Source organism: Aulonocara stuartgranti (genome assembly GCF_965226115.1).
Source record: "Aulonocara stuartgranti genome assembly, chromosome: 8".
Classification (NCBI taxonomy): Eukaryota; Metazoa; Chordata; class Actinopteri; order Cichliformes; family Cichlidae; genus Aulonocara; species Aulonocara stuartgranti.
Window position 1 is genome coordinate 753,057 of NC_138959.1, and position 15,892 is coordinate 768,948.

General features: G+C 39.7%; 1 protein-coding gene across 2 annotated transcripts; it reads left to right on the top strand.

Annotated features, from left to right (window-relative positions):
• The first annotated feature begins 953 nt into the window (after positions 1–953).
• Positions 954–15,728, top strand: LOC309713484 (alpha-tectorin-like). Of its 2 annotated transcripts, none has more exons than XM_082545123.1 (24): positions 954–1,140; positions 1,294–1,317; positions 1,509–1,624; positions 1,925–2,203; positions 2,631–2,726; positions 2,826–2,991; positions 5,052–5,452; positions 5,538–6,114; positions 6,214–6,797; positions 6,915–7,467; positions 7,560–8,158; positions 8,301–8,458; positions 8,609–9,009; positions 9,167–9,363; positions 10,756–11,151; positions 11,249–11,532; positions 11,608–11,882; positions 11,970–12,089; positions 12,259–12,443; positions 12,532–12,692; positions 13,216–13,467; positions 13,582–13,741; positions 13,842–13,935; positions 14,036–15,728. In XM_082545123.1, exons 1-24 carry the CDS (start codon positions 1,095–1,097, stop codon positions 14,146–14,148), a joined length of 6,237 nt encoding a protein of 2,078 aa, XP_082401249.1. In that variant the 5' UTR covers positions 954–1,094; the 3' UTR covers positions 14,149–15,728. The 2 variants fall into 2 exon arrangements, with proteins under 2 accessions (XP_082401249.1, XP_082401250.1); XM_082545124.1 differs by having other exon boundaries at positions 14,057–15,175.
• The last annotated feature ends 164 nt before the right edge of the window (positions 15,729–15,892 follow it).

Consider the following 15,892-nt stretch of genomic DNA (forward strand, 5'->3'; position numbering starts at 1 on the left):
ATGGGAACAGATAGAGACAAAACACAAAGACATGACTAAGACATGGAGAGCGACAGAGAGGGAAATGAAACACAGACAGACCACTACGACACAAAGGGCGAGAGACACAAACCGGAAAACATACACAGAGGACATGATGGACTCTCATAGGACACATAAATAGGAGACAAAGACAAGAAAACATAAACCAGAAATACAAATGACCTCAGAAACATGAAAAAGAACTAAACTCAAGACTAAACTGTATAAACTTATTAAACATAACAATAAACCAAAGAAAGAACCAAATACAGAATAACTTAAAATGCTGGGTTGATGAACCAGATCCTTGACAGGGCAGGTATTGGCAGTGTGAGTCTTGCCTGCAAAAGGGTCATCTCTATATAAGGAGGTGCAGAAGAAGAAATGTGAGGTGATATCAGACATCAGTCCACCCACAATTGATTCTAAGAATTTAATAAGTGTTAACATTCATTTTTTGTAACCCGCAAGTGTTGACTGCCTGGGTGCAGCAGCTTTTGCCTCTGCTGTTATTTGGATGAAATTTTCCTCAAGTAAAATGAGAAATATCTGACATTACAGAATAGCTGCAGTTACAAACACTACAGCTGGAGTTTCTGTTTTGTATAGTCAACATGGACAAGAAGATGCCAGAGCTTCTCGATTTTCTTCATGCACCAAATTTAATGAGGAAAAAACATTTTTTCTTCCTTCACTCCCTCTTCCTGACTGTAAACACTGTGTTTATCATCACTAATAGTTTGAGAATGATTTACTGTGTCAGCAGTAAACCCTTTGTCTGAGATCTGTATCTATCGTTGTTAAAGTTACTGCTTGACTATTAACCATGGTGACGGTAACTGACATCATTCTTCTCTAAATATCCTTTGATGGAGTATTTGATTACATTTCCTAGGTAAATATCCCCAACTATATAAAGCCTTGTGTGTCCCCTGCAGTCTCAAATGAGCATGAGAGACTCACAACTAATATTACATCAAGATTCAACAGATTCATCTGAATTTAGCTCTGCACTTAGGTTATAAATAAAAAATTTTTTTTCCCTTTTTAATGAAGAGATCTGATTTGACAAAATGGCGGGTCAAATCGTGCTTTTTGTGCTGTTTTTGGGAATGACAGGTTAGTAATTGTATTTATGTTCCTTTAATCCATTTTATGGTGTGTTTATTTTTGCCCAAGTGATGACTTGAATTTTTTGGATCAGAAATAAAATCTTACAATCTTAAAAAACTTGTCATAATTTTATTTATCCGTGTTTTGTTTCATGTACAGGTGTAGTGACTGCTCAGGCTGTCAGTAAGTATCTTTTCAAAACTCTAAAGATTTGACTTTTAATGCTTTATCCTCAATTTATATCAGCCTCACATTTCACAGAGGAGTAAAGACTGAAAGCCTGTGATGAATATGTTTTATATTTATGTTTGCAGAATATTAACCATACAGGCCTTTTCTATCTTTTTGTCATGATCTACCTAATTGCTTATTAGGACCTCTTTACCCAACATCTGGAACTGTAAGCTCTGCGGTAGATGATGGAAGTTCTCCACCGATTACCCTGCTAAGACCTTTTTTCTATTTTGGGAGGACATATAACAGCATTTATGTATGTAAAATTAACAGGAACAATTCATTTACTACATTTGTACCATAAAAATATTTAGCTGTCTAATTAAACGTACTGCCACTAATTACAATATAAAATGTGGTTTGCAAAACAAAATCCAAATCTGTTCATCTAGATGTTGTGACAGGAAATCTTTTTCTTTTCTATTTTTTTCAGGTCAATCATAATGGACACCTAACATTTACTGGTCCACTAAGGGACTTTACAAGTCAGAGGTTCCCACAACGTATCAGAGACATCATTGCTCCATTGACTTACAAGAATGTTTTTATTTTCTAGGTAAACCACAATGGGCATCTGACCTTTGATGCATCATGGTCTAGCTACACCCCGCAACTGTTTCCAATGTATGGATCCAGAGACATCATCGCTCCATTCTGGACAGATTTAGACAACAGAGGAAATGGTCAGATCTACTACAAACAATACACCAGTGGCAGTGTTCTCCAGCAAGCTACACAAGACATCAATCAATACTTTCCAGGACTCAACTTTAATGCCAACTGGGTCTTTGTTGCAACTTGGTTTGAGGTGGCCTATTTTCCCACAAGTGGAACAGTAAGTCAGCTTCCAAAATTTGGAATCAAATTATGTGCTTATGTGTGATGTGTACGTGAAAGTCTGTTGCCTACTTTACTAATTCAGGAACAGTAGGTTAGTGTAATCTAGTGTCACCTTCCAGACATAAAGACATAAATTCATGTGATATATTTCATACAAAGATTATTTTTGAATATTGAGCTTTTTTTTTTTTTTTAAAGTGATACCAGAAGATTACATAAAGCATTTCATACTAACAAACTAAGGTAGTTAATAGTATTTATCTGAAATCTAGATCATTCTAACCGAAGCACAACTTAATGTCTTATGAACTAATACATTTGATAAAGTGATACATGAAAAGTGTATCATAACAAAATTAGGTGTAAATCCAGCAGAACACTGATCAAACAGAACATATAATAACTGAATTCATATTTTCCAGCGCACTACTGCCCAAGCTGTGCTGATCTCTGGAGGCCACTATTCATTTGTGCTGATGAACTACGGTATAATAGCCTCAACAACACTGAGAATTCAGGTCAGACCTACTATAGTCAATGCTCTGCATATTTACTAATGAAAAAACATTCATTATTTCTAAATGCAATAATCATATTTTTGTGACTCACATTTGCAGGCTGGTTATGATACAATCGACTCCACTCACTATTATGTCCTCCCTGGATCATTCACCAGTGCTGCATCAGGGAGTAACTCAAATTTTCGCCTTGGCAGCAACGTCAATGAACCAGGTCGCTGGGCCTTCCGGACAGACCATGGATCAACAGGCTGCACTTTTAATGGTAAGACTGCAGGATACAGGAGGCAACTGCTTCTGCAGCCTTTGTGTTATATAACATTATAGTGATGTGCATCTGTGAAAGGCAAGGCAAGAATTCTAATCACAGTGCATTAAGAGTACAGTAAAGCAATGAGGTTGAGGTTATTAACGTTAAAGTGACTGTTGTTGGAATCAAGAACTAATGAAGGAATTTCAAATTGTTAGTTGGATGCTTAAAAACATTCGTCCTACCTGCTTAAAGGATGTTTAACCCATGAATTCAGAGGTTTTGAAAGATTTTGAATGGCAACATATGGCATGCAAAGAATAACAAATGCTAGAGAGAGAAGCTGTTCCCAACAAGGTGATTTATCCTAAGGCAAGATTCACATGGACACACAGATTACTTATCACAGTTATAACTTCTTCATTTTGGTACTTAACTGCATAAGGAACTATCTCCCTCGCTCAGGATATGTCCACTGATAACGGATTTGATTTAGTGGCGTCTGCACTGGTGTTTGAAAAGTTCCATATTTCAGCATAAACAATGCATGCAAAGCAGACAACGAAAAATGAAATGGATGAGGTTTCTCAGTACATTACAGCTGGAGCCTTAAATATGTAAATATGAATCCTACACCATTTGTACTTTGGTGGCCAGGAATCACTGGGTTAGGTGAAGGTCAACTTGTTGTTGAAGCAAGAAAGATGGACTTGGCACTACACCAGTAAGCTAAGTACCTGTTCTTTATCTAAGTAGGTTGATGTTGTGCAATGAGAGCTGACCTATATACAGAAGAGACACAATTGTCATGCACATCACACACCATTGCTCCTGGAACTGTTTTTGAATAATTATTTCACAGAATAATAATTTACACTTGTATTGCCCATCCCCATTTTACACATATTATTGTTATTGCATGTGTTTAGTCTGCTTAATCACAGTGCATTGTCATATATTTCATCGAGGATTTACAGCTCATCACAGTACGGAAACAGCTTTAGTGAAAGTTGCAGATGGCCTCTGACAGTGGACTCATATCTGTACTTGTGCTGCTAGACCTCAGCGGAGCGATTAATAACAACAGTATTTTATTGCAGAGATTAGAGCAGGCCATAGCAATTAAGCTCTTGTTTGAATCATGTCTATCTAATAGACTCCAGTTGGCTCATGTAAACCGGGAGTTGTCTTCACACGAAGGTTAATTATGGAGTTCCACAGGATTCTGTGCTAGGACCAGTTCTGTGTACATTATACATGGTTCTCCTAGGCAGTATCTTTCAAAGGCATTGCGTATATTTTAACTGCTATGCAGATGATCTCCAGCTCTGTCAATGAAGCCAAACGACGAAACTGCGGGAACGTCTTAAAGACATAAAAACACGGGTAACCTTCAACTTCCTGCTTCTAAATTCAGATCAAACTAAGTTGATTGCACTCAGCCATGAAAATCTTAAAAACATGATGTCTAACCAGATGCATACTCTGGATGGGATTACCTTGGCCTTAACACTAACAGAAATTTTGTTTTTGACCAGGTTATGTCCTTCACTGCTTATATTTAACACATATTCAGGATTGCTTTTTTTTTTTTTTTTTTTTTTGCATTTATGCAGTATCTCTAAAATTATAAACATCCTATTTCAGAGTGATGCTAAAAAATTAGTTCATGCATTTATTACTTGAAGGCTGCACTACTGTGATTATCAGGTTGTCCCCAAAACTCACTGAAAAGCTTTAAGTTGATCCAAAATGCTGCAGTACGGATAGGGAGTAAAAAGACAGAACATAATTCTCCCTGTTAAATCCAGAATCAAACTTAAAATCCTTCTCCTCATGTATAATCAGGACCCATCTTATCTTAATGCTGGTAGGGGCTGTAAAACAGTTGGGATTTACCTGCTGTTATTTTGGGAACTTTACTCATATAAAGTGCCTTGAGGCAATTACTGTTGTTATTTGACACAATATGAAAAAATTTAAGGTGTGAAAGTTTTTTCCTAAAGCTTTATGAATGTAAATGTCTGGAAATTTTACACTGGGAATAAGGGACATTCCCTTTTACTCTTTTTAAGGTGAATTAGTGCAGCTGGGTGCTTCATTCTGGAGTGACAGGACCTGTGCACAGAAGTGCACATGTACCTCAACAGGCCTGCAGTGCCGCAATGAGCCGTGCTCCTTTTCACAGATCTGCAAGCCAGCTTCCTTCCAGTTCTCCTGTCAGACAGTGCCAAGAGGAACCTGCACCATAAGTGGTGATCCCCATTACTACACCTTTGATAACACAGTGTTTCACTTTCAAGGCACTTGCACGTATGTTCTCTCTGAGCAATGTAATAGTGGATGGCCCTACTACAGAGTAGAAGGCAAAAATGAGCACAGAGGCAGTACTCAAGTCTCTTGGACACGACTGGTGAAAGTGCATGTCTACAATGACACAATTGAGCTTGTCAAAGGACGCCGTGGTCAGGCTAAGGTTGGTCATTTTGATTCTGGATAAATTCTACACTTTATGACCAGATATTCTTTTCTCACTTGATATATTTGCTGGTTTTTTACAGGTTAATGGGAACTTTGCATCCACTCCATTCTCCCTTAGCAATGGCACCGTGCAGGTTTATGAGTCAGGTTTTTCTGTGTTTGTCAGCACTGACTTTGGTTTAGTGGTGTCTTATGACACAATTCATCATGTTCAGATCAGCTTGCCCTACACTTACCAGAATGGTACATGCGGTCTTTGTGGAAACTTCAATGGCATTCGTAGAGATGACTTTCAAACTCGTGACGGTGAGGTTGTGAGCTCTGATGTGGTTTTTGCTAACAGCTGGCAAGCATCTGGGGATGATGAGCCTGGCTGTGGGCCACAGTGCGGAGGTCTGGACTGTGCTGTTTGCACTGTAGAAGAGACAGCATTGTACAGCAACACTGACCACTGTGGTATCCTCAGCAGTAGTTCTGGACCTTTCACTGCTTGCCATCAGCAACTTCCTCCACAGTCCTTTGTGGACAGTTGTGTGTATGATCTGTGTGTAGGAGGAGGGTACCAACCTATTCTCTGTCAAGCTTTAACCGTGTATGCAAGTCAGTGTCAACAAAGTGGTATTCAGCTACCAAGTTGGAGGACACCTGGCTTTTGTGGTATGTTAATCACTTTTTTTTTTTTTTTGCATTATTTCAAAATATCATTGTATTAAAATTCCACTGATGTAAATATTGATGTTGTTCTCTTATTCCTAGAAATCCCATGTCCAGCCAACAGCCACTTTGAGTCTGAAGGCACAGCATGTCCACCTACCTGTGTTAATCCCAATTCTACCCATAACTGCCCTCTACCTCCCCAGGAAAGCTGCATCTGTGATTCAGGCTACATCCTCAGTGGTGGGGTCTGCGTCCCTCATGCTGAGTGTGGCTGCAGCTTTGAGGGCCGTTACTACCGCTCTGGACAAACTGTAATACTAGACGAAAACTGTGGGAGACGTTGTAGCTGCAGTTATGGCTCCATGACTTGCCACTCTCATGGTTGTGGCCCACTTGAATCATGCAGGGTGGAGGATGGAGAAAGAGGATGCAGACCAAATAGCTATGAAACATGCTGGATCAGAGGCCCAGGGTCATATCAGACATTTGATGGACTGACATACCAATATCCTGGGGCGTGTCGATTGACACTTGCCAAAGTTATGGGACTGTCCAGTCACCCACACTTCATGGTGACAGCAGAAAAAGTGCCAAAAGGCCAGCAAGGTTTTGCACGAATTCTGCATTTTGAAGCAGAGGGGATACACGTATCTATTGAGATGGCAAGGAACAGTAAAGTGAAGGTAAGTGAATGGAACACTTACTTAAAATTATGTTCTTCCTTTAATATTTATTTATGTGTACACGGACACAATACTGTTTAAGTCTTGTTAACTGCAAAAAACTGGATGATCCCGCAGGTTAATGGTCAGCTGATCAGGCTACCTTTCAGCACTACATCCAACCGAATCCAGATCTTCCACAGCAGCATTTACAGTGTCATCATTCGCACCTCCTTTGGTGTAACTGTGCAGACAGTCTGGCCTCACTTTGTACGGGTCACTGCTCCTGGTGTCTACAGCGGTTCACTGGGTGGACTCTGTGGTAATTACAATGGTCATCCACATGATGACTTCCGCACACCCAACGGTGTTCTGGTCAACAGTTCTCAGGATTTTGGAGACAGTTGGCGAGATGGCTCTCTGGCTGCTCACTGCATCGAAAGCATGAACCAAAATTCTACAACTAATTACAATTCTAGTGAGTACTGTGGCATTCTCAGCTCACCAGATGGGCCATTTGTACCCTGTTGGTCTGTGGTTGATCCGAGCCAGCAGGTGGATGTATGTGTGGAGATCATGGGGGGCTCTAACAATCCAGCATCAACTCTGTGTGGCGTCCTACGAGATTATGCACTAATGTGTCAACAGAAGGGTGTTGCCTTAGGACAATGGAGAAATGCAACTGGCTGTGGTAAGCATTCAACTGTTTTTGAATTAATTCTAGCCACGATCTCCAAATGTTTAAAAATGCTTTCATATGTTAACCTGTTTGTTTTTCTCCAGCACTAACCTGCCCATCAAACAGCCATTATGAACTCTGTGGAACCTCTTGTCCTTCTGCTTGCCCCAGCCTCTCTTTCCCCTTCACCTGTGATACTGTGTGCCAGGAGGGCTGTCAGTGTAACAATGGTTTTATCCTCAATGGTGACCAGTGTGTTCCACCAACATCTTGTGGATGTTATCACCAAGGACGCTATCACCAAGGTGGTGAGCAGTTCTGGGATGGTGAAGAATGTCAGAGCTTGTGTACCTGTAACGGCACTACAGGGAACGTCCACTGTACTCCCAACTCCTGTGGGCCCCAGGAGTCCTGCCGTGTGGTGGAGGGCGAGTTTGGCTGCCATCCCAACCCTCATGGCACCTGCTCTGCCTCTGGAGACCCTCACTACATAACCTTTGATCGTAGGGCCTATGACTTTCAAGGAACCTGTCGCTATGTTCTGGTGACCCTCTGTAATGCCACTGATGAGCTCAATCAGTTTTCAGTGGAAGCTAAGAATGAGGCATTGAATGGGCGTCCACTTTCAATAGTAGCTGAAGTTTTTGTGAATGTCTGGGGCTACGACGTGCATATGTCAAGGGACAGAAGAGGTTTGGTACAAGTAAGTAGTTAGTGATAGTTCTCATTCAATGATTGTTATGAACAATTTCAGGTGTATGAAGTAAATGTAAATGTGAAAGAAAAAAATAACAATTAAAAAGTAGAAAAACTACCCACTGATTTTCTTTGCATATCTCTTCTAGGTGAATGGAGTAACTAGAAATTTACCTATTGTCTTGAATGAAGGTAATGTGTCTATCTATGCAACAGGATCTCGCATAGTTGCCAGCACTAATTTCGGCTTGAGTGTTACCTATAATGGATATAGTGCAGTGTTTATCTCCGTACCACCAAATTACAGGTACAATTCCCACCCATCAAAGCTGCAGTAATTATTGTTTGACATGCTTTAAAAACCAGGATACTCAAATCTACATAAGTCAGTTATTTACTAATAATTTATCCTTATGAAACTAACACAAGGACTATTGCTAACTGTTGTCATCAACAGAGAAAAAATATGTGGACTTTGTGGAAATTTCAATGGAAATCCAAATGATGACTTTCACACACCATCTGGAACGATAGTCACATCTCCAGATGAGTTTGGGAGAGCCTGGAAGGTGCCAGGCAACTACACGTGCAATGATGGCTGTGGCTCCTCCTGTCCACAGTGTGCCAATGAACAGCCTGCTAGAGATCAGTGTGAGGTGATACAGGCAGCTGATGGGCCCTTCAGTTTCTGCCACGAGGAGGTGGACCCGGCGCCATATTTCAACGACTGCGTGTTTGATGTATGTTTGTCAGGAAATCAAGGCCACGATCTCTTGTGCAGTGCCATTGAATCATATGTCAGTGCCTGTCAGTCTGCTAATGTTCGAATCTATCCCTGGAGAGAGAACACCACCTGCAGTGAGTCAACATGTTGTTTTATTATATTTATATTTAAATTTACAAGAAATTTGCTCACCACTTAACTAATTTGACAACACTCATTATATCCAGATTGTATTACATTAAAAGTGGTATGTCTGACTAGTGCCATTTGTCACGTTTCTCACTTATTAAGCACTGGACTGTCCAGCCAACAGCCATTATGAGCTGTGCGGTACTGACTGTGGCCACACCTGTGCCAGTAGCATTGATGAAACCTGTGAGCAGTTCTGCTCTGAGGGATGTTTCTGTGATGAAGGCTTCATCAAGAGTGGGACCAGGTGTGTCCCAGTGGAAAGCTGTGGCTGCCAGTATGATGGATTCTACTATGATGTAAGACATATTAAAGTCAATAGTAAATACTCTTTGAAGTAATTCCCTTCAAATCAGCAGAATCAGCAGACTTGCCCTTCTTACATTTAGAAAGTTTCGTGAAGTGGTTTGGACTGTGACAGCTTAAAATTCAGAAATATATATTAAACAAACAACAGAGTCTATTATAGCTCAGTAATAATGTGGTAATATTGAGGTAACAAGGTGGAGATAAGAAGATAAAAATAGAGACATAACAAATATTTGTGATCTACTGAGCACTATTACGTTTAACTCTAATTAATAACAGATAATAAATTATAAGTGATAATATGGATATAAATGTGTGTACATGAGTCAAAAGTACAGTAATAGTATAGTCACAATCACTAGCAATAAAACACATTTCATATATGCTAACCTCATAATAATTGGGTAATAAGATACTAATAGGATTTTAGGTTTTAATGTATTAGGATACCATTACCATATTACCATAATGCTGGAATGAATCCTGCCTCATTCACCAACATTCTTTTTTGGTAGACAACAGTAACACTGTAAATATTATGTTTAAATCTGCTATCTTACCAGGAATCAATGTTGGTTTCTGTTCAATAACCAAGAATCAAGCTGAAAAAATGCAAAACTGTCTGTTTCTTTTTAATTCCATATGAATAATCTTTAAGAAAATTAATGATGACTTGGAAACATGTGGTAGTTTAGGTCTAATAACCAGAAATCAGGGTTGCAAAATATAAAACATGTTAGTTCCATGTTAATGACCAAAAAAATCCAAACCATATAAAGAATTTCAGGAAGCATGATGAATACCTGGAAACGTCGTAGTTTCTATGAAATAGTAAATAATAGGGGTTGCAAAATGCAAAACTACAATTTATAGTTTCATATAACTGAAATCTTAGGACCACAATGTCTTTATAGGGTATCATATATTCAGCATACCTATTATGACTATTTTATATTACACCAAGAAAATAATTAATATTTAGCTATACAGGCAGAATGATGCTCTAACTCTTTAAACTGAAGATTAAAAATAAAAAATAAAATAAAAACCAGTCCCTAAATAAATAAATGCATTAAACAATCAGTTGAAGATTATACAGCTACATCAGAACAATTAAATACTTTTTTCCATGCAGCTCTTTTCCACACAGTTATTGAAGTTGCAGCATTTAGCATCTGTCCTCTCTGTGGGAGAAAGATCAAAAGATACGACTAGTTGCTCTGTCGCAATATTTATTATATTATTAGTTGCAGTTTGCAGTGATCTAGCAATTACTGCACTAAATCACCTACAATTAATGAAAAAAAAACTTCAAAATGGTATTTTAAGAACTATATTTGTTGTATCAATTTGGCTATGATTTGGTGTGGTGTGGTTCACAGGCTGGCGAGTCCTTCTGGACAGACGGTTGCTCCCAGAGATGTGAATGTCACGCTCCAAATGACCTGCGATGTTCTGCCTCGTCTTGCACTCCTGAACAGCAGTGCTCCATCAGAGACGGCCAGCTGGGCTGTTACGATGCCATGTCCACCTGCACTGTGTGGGGGGATCCACACTACATCACCTTTGATGGAGCAGTGGCTCATTTCCAGGGAACTTGCTCCTACATCATCACTGAGAGCACAAACCATGGCACCAATGAAACACAGTTTCAGGTGATAGCCACCAACAATCACCGTGGAAACAACCGTGTGTCATTTGTGTCAGCAGTGGACATATATCTCTCAAATCATCCAGAAAGTGTGTACATCAGGATCGGACCCAATAAAAGAGTAACGGTAAACTATCTATCACTTTTAAGATGAACAGCATTCTACTTTGTCTAATCTGCACAAAAGTAACAACACACACTTATTGCATCTCTTGTCCTCTCAGGTAAATGGAAATGATGCTTCTCTTCCCACCACAGTGGGAATCTTAGCTCAGGTGGTAAGGCAGGGAAGCTACATAGTGGTTGATGCCTCTGACTTGCTAGTCCAGTTTGATGGTCAGAGCACTTTACTGGTCAGACTGGGCCAAAACCGTCATGACAGAGTCACAGGGATGTGTGGAAACTCTAACAATGATCCTTCAGATGACAAAGTCTTACCCAATGGCACACTGGCACAAAATGATAATTATTTTGGACACAGCTGGAAGTCACCCACCAGCCAACCAGGGTGAGTTGCAATGGAAATCACTATTGATGCTTCAACAAGGCAGTAGCTGATGGCAGTATGATTTGTCTTTTCCAGATGTGGCTCCACTGATGAAGATGATGATGGACTGAATGACTGTACCTTTAGAGAAGAATATTCCCAACTCTGCAGTGTCATCACCAACACCACCGGCCCATTCAGCACCTGCCACCTGCACTCTGACTCCCAGCCATTTTTCTCTTCCTGTGTCTACGACCTCTGCCTCTACACTCCAGCCAATGGCATGCTGTGTTCCGCTGTCTCCGCCTATGAGAAAACCTGCTCTGTTCTAGGGCTAGACATCCCTGACTGGCGCTCTGCTTTGCATTGTGGTATGTTTGCACTGCTCAAATTAGACATTTAATAAAAATTTAAATCATTGCCATTCATCACTGATGATCCTTTCTCTGTGTCTGCAGATGAGTCAGACCCCTGTGAAAAGCTGGACTGCACAGAGCACGAGTGGTGTGGTGAGAAGGACGGTGTCTATGGCTGCTTCTGTGATGAGCACCACCATCGGCCAAACAATGAGAGCTTCGGTGCGGGCTAACTAAAACCTTCAGCAGTATCTGTAGTGTATTTATTGCATTAGTCAGCCTTTATATTAAGCAGTCAAGTCAACAAATGTCTTTCAAATCAGTATTGATGACTCAGCTTTAAAAAAATCATGCCATAATGGGTCAGATTGTGTTTCTCTCTCCTTCTTAGACTCGTCCATCACTTGTGTCAGTAGTTCTGGCACCATATCTCTGTCCCGCTGTCAGCTGTTTGAGGCCGGCTTCCACTCTGATGCCCTCCATCTTCGAGATGAATCCTGCAACGGGACTCTTGAGGATGGTCGACTGGTTTTCCACTTCAACAATGATGACCAGCTTTGTGGGACAATGCTGAGGGTACAATTAGTACATTGAATGAATCTTCTGGGCAGCATTTTTAATTTTTGAAAATATGCTTAAAATCTTTTGTCTTCTTACTCTTAAGAGCAACGGGACCCACTTCAGTTATGAGAACACCATCAGCGGGGATGTGGACCCTCATGATGGCCTCATAAGTCGTGAGAAGAGCATCCACCTGCACTTCTCCTGTGACTATGCTCTGACCCAGGCACTGTCTATGGATGTTGGCATCAACCCTGTAGAGAGGTGATAACCACAACACCATCTGGCTTACATTTTTTTTTTTTTTCTTTTTGGTTATATGACATTGTGGTTGCTACTTTTTCAAAGGTACATAGCTCGCTGAGCTTTATAGAAATCTCAGTGTTTGATTGTCTTCATTACTAAATGACCATGTGAATCACCATAATTTTACCCTGTCTTTGTTTAATAAAAACATTATTCTAATGTGCTCATTTTTTTGTACACCGACTCTGTCACCTTAATTTGTTTTGATCATTTCCAATTACTATCTGCAATATGTTCTAATTGGTGGTTGAACACTTTTATATGTAATTTCTTCTAGGCTGTATCACCCTATCTTTGTACTGCTGTTTATAATAAATTTACTTAAGAGTTAGAGTGCTTTTCTATTAATGCATTAATTGTGTATTTCCCTCATTTGTGTTACATATTTATGTATATATTTTGCTACAAACTGCACACACACCTGACCGCTTTATGAATTCCAAATCCTGAAAACATCTTGTTTTATCATGTTTTCCTGTAGCATTGTGAACAAGAGACTTCCATCTGGTCTGGGCCATTATCATTTGAGGATGATACCCTACCGGGACCCTGGCTTCCACTTCCCTTTGACCAGAAACAGAAATTTAGAAATGGAATTAGATGAGAGGTTATACATTGAGGTTCAGACGCAGGGAATCGATGAGCGGCAGATCTCCACTATCCTGGACTCTTGCTGGGCAACGCCTGTTAATGATGCCAGCTACCCCGTGCGCTGGGATCTGATCACCACACAGTAAAGACATTGCCTTAACTTTTCTTTTCTGATGGGTGAACTTAATCATCTTCTTATCATAACTAAGTTGTTTGCACATTAACACTGCAACTTTCACATTATGCTGTTACCTAGGTGTCCTAATCCAGCAGATGGCACAGTAGAGCTGCTTCAGAACGGCGTCTCCACCGTAGCCCGTTTCTCATTCAGGATGTTCACCTTTACCAACTTTTCATCTATCTACCTGCACTGCCAGGTCCACCTGTGTCTTTTGAGACACAATAACTGCACAGCTGTACGTACTATTTATAACGATTTGTATTAACACTGGGAAAAAATCTTTCATACCACTTATTGGATTCCTTCATCTGCTGAAATCACTCTGCTTTCCACAGCATTGCTACCCAGGTTACCATGCAAGAGTGGTGAGGGATATTTCCTACCATGACAGTGAAGGCATCTCATTGGGACCGCTAGTATTGAACACAGGTAACATTTGTACAACATTGGCAGTCTTGTAGATGATACAGCTGTATAATCAGTGGATTGTGACAATTGGATTCATGAGCCAAGTTTCAATTCACTGTAGATTTTGGTTGTTTTCTAACAGAAAGAAGAATGAAAGCAAGCAGCTCTCCAGGCCTCTTGACATCTCTGGTGACCCTGATAATCTGTTTGCTGACTGCAAATATTCTGATCTAGAGAAATCAAGTTGATGCACAAATTACAGCAAACTCAGCAATCATATAATAACTTAGTATAGATTTGATAAATAAAAGCACTGAAAATAGAATCAGAAGACTTTTTTATATGCACAGAGGAATAGTGATGGTTTGAAAAGTGGATGTTACTGAATATTTGACATCTATTAAAATACTTCTTATTTGCTCTGAGCACTCCTATTTGTAATTTCTGCAGTTTTTCTTTGCAACACTGGAGGGCAGCATCTGATCAAAAACATATTTGTATGCTTCTGTTTCCAGTTCATGAGTTTTACCTTCAGGTCATTCAGGATTGTTTTAACATCGTTACATCATGATTTATTTTGTGGTATTCATCCATTCATTAGCAAATATAAAAATAATGAAGAATAAATGTATGTTTGAAATATTAATGCCTTGTAAACTGTGTCAAAATACAGTCTGAGTTGATTGATGGTCTTGCTTTCTTTTTCTTTTTCTGTTTCTTTTTTTTTTTTTAAATAAAAATGTTACTACATTGCTTTTGAGTCATGTGGGATTATAATATTACCTATGCCATGTTAGACCCCTAATTAAAGATTGTGAATTATTATGTAGTTTTAGTTTGCATTATTCTCCTGAATTAGAAGAAGGTGATAACTATTACATTTGTTAAACTGATTTGCATTACATTAGACTGCTGATTTATTGTGAATGAATGATATTGTTTTACGATGCATTATACTGCTGAGTTATAAGAAATACTGTTCGCAGAAAGTCATCGCCTTATTTGTCTGATTAGAAAAGAACAGAGCATACCGGAGAGGTTTTCTGCCCCATCTCAGCAGGAGCAGATAAACAGGGAGCCAAGGTCGTAGCTTAGGCGCCGTGTGAGAGAAAGAATGTCAATGTTTAGGCTTTTATGATTAGGCGGGGGCCACTAGAGGCTATAAGAGTTTGATCAACGCTCCACCATTTTGATATCTGATGCTGTCTGCGTACGGTGTCCATCTCCCACGCGTGTACATTAAAATCATTGTTTGACTCAACCCGGCCAGACCAGTGTTGTTATTTTGGTTTTCCTCTTGTATCCATCCCCAATATTTGAATCCGTAACAGTTTGGGGGCTCGTCCTGTGGTATTGGGGTGGAAGTTGGAGGTTTAGACGGTCCGAGGTTGTCGAACGGACAGGCACAAGCCAGTGGTCTGACGTGAGTGGGCATAAGCCGGCTTATACAAAGGTAAGGCACTACCTGTTGAATCATTTCCTTTTTTTTTTTTTTTCTTTTTTTTTTTTGTGTCCCGTTTGGATCTTTAGCCATCAGAATTGTTGTCTTAAGGCCAAGAAAGATGCCAAGCGGATTTATTTTACCAAGTGGATCATCATGGCCTTGCCATATTGGTCCATTTGATTGACCTTTATTATAATTATGAATTTATTTTGTTTTCAGTTGCTACAAACGGGACAGACATGACTGGGGGATAGGACAGGGAGAAAGAATGAAAGAAAGAGAGGGAGAGAAAGAAAACCAAAGGGGAGAAGAGACGGTGAGAAGGGGGGGAAGAAAGAAAAAAAAACAAACAAACAAAAAAAACAAAACACCTGGGTCACCTGTATGGAGAAAAAAAACAGAAGAGAAAGCAAACAACAAAGAGCAACATAATAAAAAAAACAGCACCATCACAATAAACTAGCTAGCAGTAGATATCAGTAGATACTAAATAATAAATGATATTGTGCAGCACGCAAGATAGACAGCGCACAA

Excerpts from the sequence above, each read along its gene's own strand:
- LOC309713484 (XM_082545123.1), top strand. The coding sequence starts at position 1,095 with ATGGCGGGTCAAATCGTGCTTTTTGTGCTGTTTTTGGGAATGACAG. Across the intron at positions 2,204-2,630 it reads ATTTTCCCACAAGTGGAACA|CGCACTACTGCCCAAGCTGT; the intron begins GTAAGTCAGCTT and ends CATATTTTCCAG. Across the intron at positions 9,010-9,166 it reads GAGAGAGAACACCACCTGCA|CACTGGACTGTCCAGCCAAC; the intron begins GTGAGTCAACAT and ends TCACTTATTAAG.